The 14488-nt window shown below is 36.4% G+C and overlaps 1 protein-coding gene across 1 annotated transcript in view; it reads left to right on the forward strand.

Moving 5' to 3' along the window:
• Nucleotides 1–14488, forward strand: part of GABRA3 (gamma-aminobutyric acid type A receptor subunit alpha3) — an 82697-nt gene that overhangs the window by 36830 nt on the left and 31379 nt on the right. The window contains exon 4 of the mRNA XM_024760067.1: nt 10366–10509. Within this exon, the coding sequence (XP_024615835.1) occupies nt 10366–10509 (144 nt within the window). The remainder of the gene's footprint in view (nt 1–10365; nt 10510–14488) is intronic.

A 14488-nucleotide genomic window follows, 5' to 3' on the forward strand; every position in this document is an offset into this window, starting at 1 on the left:
GTGCCTATAACTTACCCTGTAACTTTGGATAATTTAAAATCCTGACTAAGTATTTGAATTAGTTATGAACGTATACAGTGTTTGTTTCCATTTGGTTTTATATGTATGCCAACCTTAGGCTGTAGTTGTTATGTTCATCAGAACTCTTGTACTTTTACTGAATATGCCAAACTGATTATTTTTTTTTCTCTAAAACCTTCTTTTGTGTTCCCTGCCTTGGCTTAGATCCTGTATTTGGGTTGTTTATCTCTTCAACCTCATCTCGTATCTCTTTCCCCTTTACATCAGCCTTCTGCCAGTTCCTAGAACACTGCAACACTGCAAGATGTTTCCCACTTAGAAGACTTTGCACTTTCTGTTATTTTGTGGTTGTTTGTTTGTTTGTGGCCTGAAATATTCTCCAGCAAGCTCTGGTTTTTGCTTATTTTCCATTTTCCTGCTTAAAAGCCACCCCCTCAAAGGGGTTTTCTGTGATCACTGTATCTAATGAAACCCATCCCCACTTCATAAACTCTGTTTTATTTTTTATAGCACTTATCACTGTATGATATTATCTTTATTTATTTACTTATATATTTTCTGTCTTTTTCCACTAGACTATAAGCTCAATGAAAGGATGGGACCTCAAATGTCTTATGATCTCTGAACATTAACTGTCTAATATAATGTCTTAGTATTTGTTGAATGAGTGACTGACTTAATCAAGCAAGCTAGCAATCATTCTCTGACAGTATGAGTTCAAAGGGAATGCCTTCTCATTGGTGTTATCATGGCAGGATTGATATTTACTTCCCATATTCCTGGGGCTGGCACATACCAAGGCTCGAGTAACAGAAGGAGGCATTTGGCAAAGCAACTAAAGGCAAAGAGATGCTAGTGCCATCATAGCCAATACAATATACGTTGAGGGGGCCATTCTGGGAATGCTGTAGTTCTGATTGTCTGATAGATAGCCTTTCTGCAGTATCCATTTCCCAAGCCACTCTACCCCTGCTCCTCCATGAAAAAAAATGAAACTGAGGAGAAGGGGTAGGACTCTATGTGAGGGAATTTGAGGGCTTACAGGAGCCCAAAGTTCAGGGAGGAAGGAGAGAAGAAAGAGAAGGCCTAAAGGGGAAGAGTTCTGTTCCCCAGTGGGTGAATGAATTCCATCATTAGCCAAGTACTTGCAAAAGTTACAAACTCTGTGTCATCTAGAATCCTTCCATAGACTTCCTCCTTTTCTTTCTTAACCATCATGAAAAGCCACCAGTTATATTCTGCCACTGAAATCTCCTCCCTATTCCACTTAATTCATCCCACTGTCTAATACTCTATATTGTGTCCTAAATGTCATTCACACCAAACATTGTGATGGCCTTTTAACTTCTGTCTTGGCTTTAGCTTCACTCTTTCTAACCAGGCATCCATTCTGCAGGTTGAGCAATCTTTCCAAATTATACATCTGGCCATATCATCTCCCTATTTCAGGCATGTCCACAAGAACTTATAGCCTATGGACTAAAACCCTTACTTCATTTTTTAAAATTTAAGTATAGTTAATTTAAAATATTATATTAGTTTCAGGTGTACAACATAGTGATTCAATATTTTAATACATTATACTTCATTTAAAGTTATTATAAATTATTGGCTATATTCCCTGTGCTGTACAGTATATCCCTGTATTTTACTTATTTTATACATAATATAGTTTGTGTCTCTTAATCCCCTACCCCAATCTTGCCCTCCCACAAATCTCCTTCCCACTGGTAAGAACTAGTTTGTTCTCTATATCTGGGAGTCTCTTTCTGTTTTCTTATGTTCATTAGTTTGTTGTAATATTTAGATTCTGTATATAAGTGATAACATACAGTATGTGTCTTTCCTTGTCTGACTTATTTCACTGAGCGTAATACCCTTCAAGTCCATCCATGTTGCTGTTGCAAATATCAAAACTTCATTTTTTTTATGGTTGAGTAACATCCCATTTTACCCCTCCACACACACGCACACAAACACACACAATATATTGTCTTTATCCATTCATCTGTTGATGGACACTTAGCCTTCTTCCATATCTTGGCTATTGCAAATAATGCTGCTTTGAACCTTGGGGTGCAGATAATCTTTGCAAATTAATATTTTCATTTTATGCATATATACACCCAGGAGTAGAATTTCTAGATCATATGGTAGTTCTATTTTTAGTTTTTTGAGGAACCTCCATACTGTTTTCCATAGTGGCTGCACCAACTTACATTCCCACTAACATTGTACTAGTGTACTAGGTTTCCCTTTTCTCCATATCCTTGCCAAGTTTGTTATTTGTGGTCTTTTTGATGACAGCCATTATAATACATGTGAGGTGATATCTCATTGTGGTTTTGATTTGCATTTCCATGATGGTTAGGAATATTGAGCATCTTTTCATGTGACTGTTGACCATCTGTATGTCTTTGGGAAAATGTCTGTTCAGGTCTTCTCCCTCTTTTTTAATCAAGTTTTTTGGGTTGTTTTTGATATTGAGTTATATGAACTGTTTATATATTTTGGATATTAACCCCTTATTGGATGTATCATTTGCAAATATTTTCTCCCATTCAGTAGGTTGTCTTTTTGTTTTGCTGATGGTTTCCTTTGCTGCACAAAAGCTTTTAAGTTTAGTTAGGTCCCATTTGTTTACTTATCCTTTTGTTTCCTTTGCTTAAAGGGACAATCCAAAAATATACTAACACTTATGTCAAAGAGTGCTCTGCCTATGTTTTCTTCTAGGAATTTTATGGTTTCCGGTCTTACGTTTAGGTCTTTAATCTATTTTGAGTTTATTTTTGTATATGGTATGAGGGAGTGTTTGAATTTCATTCTTTGACATGTAGGTAGCTGTTTTCCCAGCAACATTTATTGAAGAGGCTGTCTTTTCTCCATTGTATATTCTTGCCTCCTTTGTCATAGTTTAATTGGCCATAAGTATGTGGGTTTATTTCTGGGCTTTCTATCCTGTTCTATTGATCTATATTTCTGTTTTTGTGCCAGTACCATACTGTTTTGATTACTGTAGCTTTGTGATACAGTCTGAAGTCAGGGATCATGACTTCCAGCTTTGTTCTTTTTCCTCAAGATTGCTTTGGCTCTTTGGGGTCTTTTGCACTCCCATACAAATTTTAGGATTATTTTTGCTAGTTCTGTGAACAATGTCATGGATATTTTGATAGGGGTTGTATTAAATCTGTGGATTGCTTTGAGTAGTATGGACATTTTAACAATATTAAACAATTTAACTATTTTAATTCTTCCAATCTGTAAACATGGGATATCTTTCCATTTGTTTATATCATCTTCCATTTCCTTCATCAATGACTTACAGTTTTCAGAAAATAGGTCCTTCGCTTCCTTGGTTAAATTTATCCCTTCTTATTTTATTCTTTCTAATACAATTGTAAATGGGATCGTTTTCTTGTTTCCTTTATCTGATAGTTTATTATTAGTGTATAGAACAGCAACAGATTTCTGTATATTAATCTTGAATCCTACAACTTTACTGAAGTAATTTATTAATTCTAATAGTTTTTTGGTGGAGACTTTAGCATTTTCTATGTATAGTGTCATGTCATCTGCAAAGAGTGACTGTTTTACCTCTTTCCTTCTAATATGGATGCCTTTTTTTTTCTTGTTTTATTGCTGTGGCTAGGACTTCCATTACTATGTTAAACAGAAATGTCAAGCATGGGCATTCTTGTCTTGTTCCTGATTTTAGAGGAAAAGCTTTCAGCTTTTCATCATTGAAAACACAATGTTAGCTGTGGGTTTGTCATAGTTGGCCTTTATTATTTTGAGATATGTTCCCTCTATGCCCACTTTCTGGAGAGTTTTTATTATAAATGGATGTTGAATTTTGTAAAATGCTTTTTCTGCATCTATTGAGATGATCATGTGGTTTTTGTCTTTCCTTTTGTTAATGTGGTATACCATGCTGATTGATTTGTGGATATTGAACCACTATTGGATCCTAGAATAATTTCCACTTGATCATGGTATATAATTCTTTTTATATATTGTTGGATTTGGTTTGCTAGTATTTTCTTGAGGATTTGTGCATCTATATTCATCAGAGATATTGGCCTGTAATTTTCTTTTCTTGTATTGTCTTTGGTTGGGTGTCATGGTAATAATGGCCTCATAGAATGAATTTGGGGATGTTCCCTCCTCTTCAATGTTCTGGAATAGTTTGAGAAGGATAGGTATTAATTCTTCTTTGTATACTTAGTAGAATTCCTCTGTGAAGCTGTCTAGTCCTGGACTTTTGTTTTTTGGGAGTTTTTTGATTACTAACTCAATTTCACTACTAGTGATCAGTCTGTTCAGATTGTCTAGTTCTTTCTGACTCCATTGTGGAAGAGTGTATGTTTCTAGGAATTTATCCATTTCTTCTAGGTTGTCCAATTTGTTGGCATATATTCATAGTATTCTCTTATGATTTTTTGTATCTCTGTAATATTCATTGTAATTTCTCCTCTTTCATTTCTTATTTTGTTTATTTGCATCCTCTCTCTTGTTTTTCTTAATAAGCATAGCTTAAAGTCTTGTCAATTTTATTTATCTTTTCAAAAACCCAGCTCTTGGTTTCATTGATCTTTTCTATTGTTGTGGGTGGTTTTTCTTTTTGATCTCTACTTCATTTTTTTCCCCCCGATCTTTATAATTTCCTTCCTTCTGCTGACTCTGGACTTTCTTTGTTCTTCTTTTTCTAATTCCTTTAGATGGTAGGTTAGGTTGTTTATTTGAGATTTTTCTTGTTTTCTGACATAAGCTTGTATTGCCATAAACTTCCCTCTCAGAACTGCATTTGCTGCATCCCATAGCTTTTTGAATGTTGTGCTTTCATTTCATTTGTTTCAAGGTATTTTCTGATTTCCTCTCTGATTTTTTTTGTTAGCCCATTGGTTTTTTAGTAGCACGATGTTTAGCATCTACATGTTTGTGTTTTCTCCATTTTTCTTCCTATAATTGATTTCTAGTTTCATATTTTGTGGTCAGAAAAGATGCTTGATATAATATCGATCTTCTTAAATTTATTGAGACTTGCTTTGTGGCCAGAATGTGATCTATCCTGGAGAACTTCCATGTGCACAGAAAAGAATGTATATTCGGATGTTTTTGGATAGAATGTCCTTTAAATATCTATTAAGTCCAATGGGTCTAATGTGTCATTTAAGGCCATAAAACCCTCATTTCTTGGTGTGGGCAATTAAGCTATTTTATAATATAACCTCAGCTTCCTTTTAGCCTGTAAGTCCAGGGATACCATTAATTCCCTTAACACTCCATGCTCTCATATGGATTTTTGCCTTTGCTGTGTTGTTCTATGGCTAGGAAAGTCCTTCTATCACCTACTAAATGTGACCTCATCTTCTGAGTATCACCCAGTTTATGAATCCTTCCCTAACACTACACTCTAAGCAGAATCAATAGAGCCTCCTTCTGGTTTCACTTAACACTTGTTTCTGTTTCATTAGTGTGCATACATCTAATGTTTAGGCTTGTGCTATAACTATTGTGCAATGTCTGTCTCCATCAATAGATTGTGGGCATACAGGTGGTGCTCACTGTGCCTTATTAACCTTTTTTACAAATATGGGGTCAGGCTGTGAGCAGACAATCAAGTAGTTTTCAATTTGTTTTTTGAATATATTTCTCCCTCTTCCTTCTCTTCCTTTAGTAGTTTTTGCCTTTCCTGATTTGACCTCCAACAAATGAGAAGAAAATCCTTTTTCCTCCTTTTGATTATTATCAAAGAAATGAAACCATTGCTTTTTGCATAAAACAAGTTGCCACTCTGGGCCCAGTGAAGTTTCTAAGGAACTGGTAGCTGCACAATTTATTGTCACATCTGTATTAGAACATGCTAGGATTCTTAGGGCTAATATTCAGGATTGTATGCTCAAGGTACTCAGTTTAAGTTAAGAGGTTCAGCAAGAAATTCCTTTTCTTTCCTGGGGGTGGATAATATCTTCCATCACCTACCCCTTCACAGAAGGACCTGTTCTAATTTCCATTGTCAAACTCTTGGGTATATTGGGCAGAACACTGCTTTGTCCTTTAACCATAGGGAGTTACAACCACTTGAATGGCAAAGATAAGAAGACATATACAGAAACAAGAAGAACTACAATCCTGCAGCCTGTGGAACAAAAACCATATTCACAGAAAGATAGAGAAAATGAAAAGGCAGAGGGCTACGTAACAGATGAAGGAACAAGATAAAATCCCAGAAAAACAACTAAATGAAGTGGAGATAGGCAACCTTCCAGAAAAAGAATTCAGAATAATGATAGTGAAGATGATCCAGGACCTCAAAAAATGAACAGAGGAAAAGATCGAGAAGATGCAAGAAATGTTTAACAAAGACCTAGAAGAATTAAAGAACAAACAAACAGAGATGAACAATACAATAACTGAAATGAAAACTACACTAGAATGAATCAATAGCAGAATAACTGAGGCAGAAGAACAGATAAGTGACCTGGAAGACAGAGTGGTGGAATTCACTGCTGCGGAACAGAATAAAGACAAAAGAATGAAAACAAATGAAGACAGCCTAAGAGACCTCTGGGACAACATTAAACATAACAATATTCGCATTATAGGGGTAACAGAAGGAGAAGAGAGAGAGAAAGGACCTGAGAAAAAATTTGAAGAGATTATAGTCGAAAATTTCCCTAACATGGGAAAGGAAATAGCCACCCAAGTCTAGGAAATGCAGCGAGTCCCATACAGGATAAACCCAAGGAGAAACACACTGAGACACATAGTAATCAAACTGGCAAAAATAAAAATTATTGAAAGCAGCCAGGGTAAAACGACAAATAACATACAAGGGAATTCCCATAAGGTTAACAGCTGATTTCTCAGCAGAAACTCATGCTGAATGGAAACAAAACCAAGACCCATAAATATGCTGTCTACAAGAGAGCCACTTCAGACCTAGGGACACATACAGACTGAAAGTGAGGGGATGGAAAAAGATATTCTATGCAAATGGAAATCAAAAGAAAGCTGTAGTAGCAATACTCATATCAGATAAAATAGACTTTAAAATAAAGTATGTTGCAAGAGACAAGGAAGGGCACTACATAATGATCAAGAGATCAATCCAAGAAGAAGATATAACAATTATAAATATATATGCACCCAACATAGGAGCACCTTAATACATAAGGCAAATGAGGCAATCCCACTACCGGGTATATACCCAGAGAAAACCATAATTCCAAAAGACACATGCACCCCAATGTTCATTGCAGCACTATTTACAATAGCCAGGTCATGGAAGTAACCTAAATGCCCATCAGCAGACGAATGGATAAAGAAGATGTGGTACATATATACAATGGAGTATTACTCAGCCATAAAAGGGAATGAAATTGGGTCATTTGTTGAGACGTGGATGGATCTAGAGACTGTCATACAGCGTGAAGTAAGTCAGAAAGAGAAAAACAAATATTGTATGTTAACGCATGTATGTGGAACCTATAACTATGGTACAGATGAACCGGTTTTCAGGGCAGACTTTGAGACACAGATGTAGAGAACAAATGTATGGACACCATGGGGGGAAAGCTGCCGGGGGGTGGGGATGGTGGTGTGATGAATTGGGTGATTGGGATTGACATGTATACACTGATGTGTATAAAATTGATGACTAATAAGAACCTGCTGTATAAAAGAATAAAAAATAAAAATAAATAAAAGAAGACATATACAGGTAATTATATGTTTAGGCATAGTAGAACCCAAACATATATATTAAGGTTAGAAGGCACTGGGGAAAATGAGAGGACAAGGACCTTGTGAAATCACATTTTATTAATAGCCTTGTGATAGTCCTCACTTAATAGTCTTAGTATAAGTTTTAGGTAAGTGTGTGAGAAGAGTCCTGAGGAGATGATATCCCTTTCTTCTTGGTGATCGTAGTTTAAAGATCTCAATTTTAGTTGGGAGCCCTAGATACCCCATAGGCAGCAGAGGATGCTTTGTTTCCAAAACTGAATCACAAGACCACAGCCATCCATAGGGGAAAACCTCTAGACAAGAGGTTACAAGTTGGTGGTTTGCAGATGTCATTTATTTGATCTATACAGTGTTAATAACCTTCAAAATTATCCTCCAAGATTTGAAATTTGGGAGGTGTCATACAAAATTCCAGATTTGTTTATTATTTTATGAAATCAGAAGATTGGACAACATTGGACTCAAATCCCCACATGGCCACAAACAGCTGGGGCTGAGTAGTGGCTGTCCCTTGTATGTGGGCACTTTCTGCTCTCTCCCTGAAAACAAGGTCTAATGTCAGTTGCCATTAATCAACTCACTTAATTGATAGATTTAAGAGTTCCTAGTTGAATTAAGAGGAAAGTGACATAGTTCTTGTACCCATAGCTGTAAAAATTTAAAATAAATAAATTAAAGATAGACTGAAAGGACTATTTCAAAAAAGATGGCAAGTTTGCATTTCCTAATAAAAATGAAGACTATTTATACACTGTTTCTATGCATACACAGTATGCTTTTGTTGAAAAATATTCACTTTGTTGTGGGGCAGGGGCTGGCACACCATTGTGGAGCGATTATACCCCAATAAAGATGTTAAAAAAAAAAAAAATAAAAAAATAAACTCACCCCCGACAAAAGAGAACAACAAAATAAAACAGAACGTAACCTGAAAAAAAAAAAAAAATGAAAAATAAAACTTCAGATATCAACATTATGCAATCCATTATAAGAACCATAATTGATATATTAAAAAAGATGTATAATGAAAATCTTAATTTTATTAAATAGACTGAAAGTTCAACAGGTTTTGTATTTGAATATATACATTAAGTGTTGCTGCTGGGGAAAGCAGTTATGCATTAATTAAGCAATATACCTTCACAGGCATCAAAATATTTTATAGACACAAGATTTATAAAAATGTCTTTAATTGCAGTAGAAATTATACATTGAACCAGAAGTATTTTTGTCAGTGAGTTGAAGAAATGACTGAGACCATATACAGGGCATATTATGTTTAAAAGTTAGATTTCCTGCGGCATTTTCTTTTGTCACTTATGATAGTTATGTGTATTTTCTCATAATTTCAATGAGAATTTTGATGTGAATGAACAACTTTTGGGCATGTTGTCCATTATAAGCAAATCAGAAAATGGTTTGCTTGAATATATTGAAAAAAGTCCTAAAAAATGTAACATAAGCAGATCACAATTAATATATGTAAGTGTTAATGTCAGACTTTTATGAAATACATATCCAGCATTGCAAAGTTTTGTAGGGATACAGAATTTATGTTTGTTCATTGGTAGATTGACTAGCAATTATTTGCTTTGTGGTAAAAGGTTTAAGTAGAGCATATTATGGACATAATAGCTGCCACCATGAGCTGGAGACCTCCCAATGACTTGAACAATAAACAGCTCAAAAATGAATGAAGAGGAGCAGTATGAGCAGTATGGTTGTCAGCTTCCCTATGAGCCTAGATATCTGAGTTAGGGCAAAGTGCTCACCCCAAATATAAAACCCACTGTGCAAAGAGTTAATCTGTGTCTGGAAAGAAAGCAACTCTATTCTTTTAAGATACTAACTAAAACTAAATAACCTTACTCCTCATTCCCTCACCGTTTCCTTACCCACACCCCTGTTAAAATTAATCTGTACTAAATTCTGTACTCGACATTGGAATTCCAAATACAAGACCTGACATTAATACCCTGATGCAGAAGAAATGGTGGCAGGTTTCTGGTTTGCAAAATTAAAGTGGTAATATATTTCAAAATAAAATTGTAATCATTAATTATTGCTTTTTTAATTTTTCATTTTTAATTTAAAATATCCCCAGTATGATATTTTACATTATTTCATATGTTCACCCCATAATTAGTTAAAGAAAATTATATTACATTTCTAGCAGTTTATTTTTCCTACAACTAGCCTGATTTGGTCATTTAAGATACCTCTCTAGCTCCTGTGGGCATTTGAATTTGTGACATCTGCATTAGGTAATATTTTAACCATTCCTCCCCTTGCCCCTACTCTCTATCCTCCAAGAGAAGGAAAAGTTTAACAATTTATTGGCAGTCCAGAAGACTGTGAGTCATTGAAGTAAGTGACCACTTTGGGTTTATTTCTGTGTGTCCAGCATAAACTGTTAGTAATTGTTCAACAAGTACTTAATACATGCATGGATAAATGTACTTCAGTTGAAGATATACCACATACATAAAACTCTTTTGGGATGGAAGTTGTATTTCAATCTCATGCAAGTTTAGTATCAAAGATAATCATTTTCCTTTCCCTTCACTTCTCCTTCTTGACTTTTTTCTGCCTTAGATGCCTATACAACAGCCGAAGTAGTTTACTCTTGGACTCTTGGGAAGAACAAATCTGTGGAAGTGGCACAGGATGGCTCTCGACTGAATCAATATGACCTGCTGGGCCATGTTGTTGGGACAGAAATAATCCGGTCTAGTACAGGTATTTATTTATTTTATTTAGCAAGCATTTTTGTAACCTGTACCACATACCAGTCACTGTTTTAAGTGCTTATAATAACTTATGTTAATAAAACAGTCTTGTGAGGTAGGTACTATTATCTTAAGGAAACTGAGGCATACAGATGTTTAGTAATTTGTTCCATGTCACAGTTATGTAATGTCAGAGCCAAGATCTGAACCCAGGCAGATTGGCTTCCAAGATCATGCTTTTAACCATGATGCCCTGCTGTCTCTTCGTGAGTTAGGTCGAGGTCATTAGGGCTGGACTGTGGTAGAAGAGAAAGCAGAGGGAAGCCATGATAGTGGGAGAGCTAAACTTTGACCCTAAAGTTTTCATGAAGATATTTGCTTAACTCCGCCAATACAGAGGTGGCAATGTAATAACCCCAGGAGAGTCCAGAACACAGCCAGGAGGTCCAGGAATGAGCCATGGAATTATTTTCTTAAGTGAATCACCCATTTCAGAAACAAGTGTGTCTGGCAAACATTGCCAGGTCCTCTCAATGGCTCTTCCTTGGATATTGATAAATGGTATTTAGAGGCTTGTTCTGTAGCCTTAAGTCCTATCTATTTGGAAACTGACCAGTTGTAGGGGCCTGAGGAAGGACGCACCCTGAATCCCAACTAACTTTAGGGTATTTGACAAAATGGAGTACATCTTAGGGGCCCACATATCTTACAATACTTTTTGCCATGAAAGGGTGGGAACTTTCAACACTTGTCTCCATGGAAGATCTCTGAATCCACAATTATAAATGAAGTAGGGTACTCTTGTCCTTTTTTTCATTAGCTGGACACTGCTGTTCCCTCTCATAGTGTTACAGTATGTCTGTGGTCTGTTCTCCCTCCATCCTAGGACCAGGGGCTAGAATGTAAAAAAAAGCAGCATTTGAAATGGATTCAAAGGACAACAGGATTTAGAGATTTGGAACTTGGTGTGGGGAAAGGCTATTCTTGAGAATGGCAATACAGAGTTTCAAAAGGCCAGAGGTTTGTGAGAACATGATCTCTTGGAGAAGGTCAGCTGATCTGTGGGGGTGAGGGGAAAGTACCCACCTGGCCAGTTCTGCTCTCTCCAAGCAGGTAGAGGGAGGAGGACCTTTAGTGCCTGCATGTACAAAGTGTATTTTTACTGTCCTATTGTGACCCTTGCATTTTTGAGCAGAAGCCACCTCCTGCTGTGGGGTGCCGCTGCTGCTGCAAATGACCTCCCATCTGAGATCAGACCCTCCCCTCCCTCCCACCCCAGCCTGTAGGCAAAGAGTACCCAGGCTCCTGATAAAGGCTCTGTGCATCCCAGCACAGCAGGGCGGACCCCTAGAGACCAAGGGTAACCCAGGGGCCCTGGAGGTCCACTCCGTAGAAGGGAGAGAATTCCTGGGGCTATAGCATCCGTTCACTCTCCTGACTTCCCCATCCCTCCTTAGCACTGCTCACCTGGTATCAACTTTTGAGACCCATCATTAGCGATTCAAGCAGCCCCATTTCATTTGGTTAAGCCACTGTTTGTTTAGTCTTTATCACACATTCATGATAGAAAAATTAGAAATATCAGAGGAACAAAAAATGTAAATTAAAATATTCTTTAATTCCACCATCTAGAAAAAAACTTTTTAGAAGAATTTCGTGCATTAACTGATTATTATACATTTTGGTGTGTAACCTTTAAGAAGGTTCTCTTTGCACTTTTAATATAAATATGTTTTTATATAAATGGGGCCATAATATTGATACTGTTTTATAAGCTGCTTTTTATGTAGTTTTATATTGTAAGCATGTTTTCTTGTTACTAAGTGTACAGGATCCAAATAAAATGTACACACAAGCTAGTGATATATTTTTATTATTAATTAATTAATTAATTTTTGCTGTGTTGGGTCTTCGTTTCTGTGTGAGGGCTTTCTCTAGTTGCGGCAAGTGGGGGCCACTCTTCATCGCGGTGCGCGGGCCTCTCACTATCACGGCCTCTCTTGTTGCAGAGCGCAGGCTCCAGACGCGCAGGCTCAGTAGTTGTGGCTCACGGGCCTAGTTGCTCCGCAGCATGTGGGATCCTCCCAGACCAGGGCTCGAACCTGTGTCCCCTGCATTAGCAGGCAGATTCTCAACCACTGTGCCACCAGGGAAGCCCAGTGATATATTTTTATTCAGATATAATTGACATTAGTTTCAGGTGTACAACATTATGATTCAATATTTTTATGTATTATGAAGTGATCACCACGGGAAGTCTAGTTAACGTCCATCACTATACATAGTTATAGAATTTTTTTCTTGTGATGAAAACTTTTAAGATCTACTCTTAACAGCTTTCAAATGTGCAGTATAGTATTCTAACTATAGTTACCATGTACAAGGACTTATTACTTATGACTTAATCGCAGATTTTTTAAGTAATAATACTTTACAGCTGGAAGTTTGTACCTTCTGATTCCTTTCACCCATTTCACCTAACACCTACCCTTGGCTTCTGGCAACCGGTAATCTATTCTTTGTATCTATGAGCTTGGTTTTTTGTTCATTTTGTTTTGTTTTTTTGGATTCCACATGTAAGTGAGATACAATATTTGTCTTGCTCTGTCTGACTTATTTCACTTAGCATAATGTCCCCAAGGTCCATCCATGTTGTTGCAAATGGCAAAAATTCTTTCTTTTTATGGTTGAATAATATTCCATTGTATCTATATATACCACATATTCTTTATCCATTCATCCATGGAGAGACACTTTGGTTGTTTCCATGTCTTGGCTATTGTAAATAATGCTGCAGTGAAGATGGAGGTGTATATATCTTTTTAAGCCAGTGTTCTCATTTTCTTCAGATAAATACCCATAAGTGGAATTGCTGGATCATATAGTAGTTCCATTTTTATTTTTTAAAAAATATTTATTTATCTATTTATCTATTTATTTGTTTATTTGGCTGCACCAGGTCTTAGTTGTGGCATGCAGGATCTTTTAGTTGCAGCATGTGAACTCTTAGTTTTCTTGTTTGTTTGTTTTTGAGTTTTTTTTTGCAGTACACAGACCTCTCACTGCTGTGGCCTCTCCTATTGCGGAGCACAGGCTCTGGACGCGCAGGCCCAGCGGCCATGGCTCATGGGCCCACCCCATTTTTAATTTTTTGAGGAAACTCCATACTGTTTTCCATAGTAGTTGCACCAGTATACATTCCCACCAAGAGTACATGAGGGTTTCCATTTCCACACATCCTCACCAACATTTGTTTTTTGTTGTTAGTTCTAAGTAGTTAGTAATAATATTTTAACAATTAGAATGGGCATATATTAATTATTACCTGTTTTAGTTTTACTCTAAATTTAAAAAGAAAATTAAAAGGCCATCATCTGAGGCCACAGCCAGCCTTCTTGACAACAGTAAGTGTTGCTATCAGTGGGAAGCATAGCATTTCATTGTGAAACTCAATAATATCTTCATCTTACTGGATCATAATCCATTTAACCAATTACCTATGATTATTTTCCGTTTTAATGCTATAAAGAACACTGCAAAGACCTTCTTTTTCCATATAGCATTTTGTTCCTATGTAATTACCTGCCTAGGATAAAAACAAAATATTGAGATTGCTCTTTCAGAAAGTAGACACATTAAAAAATTTTTAAATACATATTGACAAATTGCCATTCTAAAAGGTGAAACAATTCACACTCTCATTATCAGTGTATGAGCATGCCAGTTTCCCTTCACTCTTGGCAATGCAGATGTTATGGATTGAATTATGTCTCCCCAAAAGATATGTTGAAATCCTGCCCCCTAGTGCCTCAGAATGTGACCTTATTTGAAAGTAGGGTTATTGCAGATATTAGATTATAATAGCAAATTAGTTTTGTAAACATGATACAGTGTATATCAGTAAACTATGCAGGTGTAAGAATGAATGAGGAAGTTCAATGGGAATATCTGCAGGATATACTGTTGAGTGAAAATAGCAAATATAAAAC

Source organism: Neophocaena asiaeorientalis, unplaced genomic scaffold (genome assembly GCF_003031525.2).
Source record: "Neophocaena asiaeorientalis asiaeorientalis breed wild unplaced genomic scaffold, Neophocaena_asiaeorientalis_V1.1 scaffold1159, whole genome shotgun sequence".
NCBI lineage: Eukaryota > Metazoa > Chordata > Mammalia > Artiodactyla > Phocoenidae > Neophocaena > Neophocaena asiaeorientalis.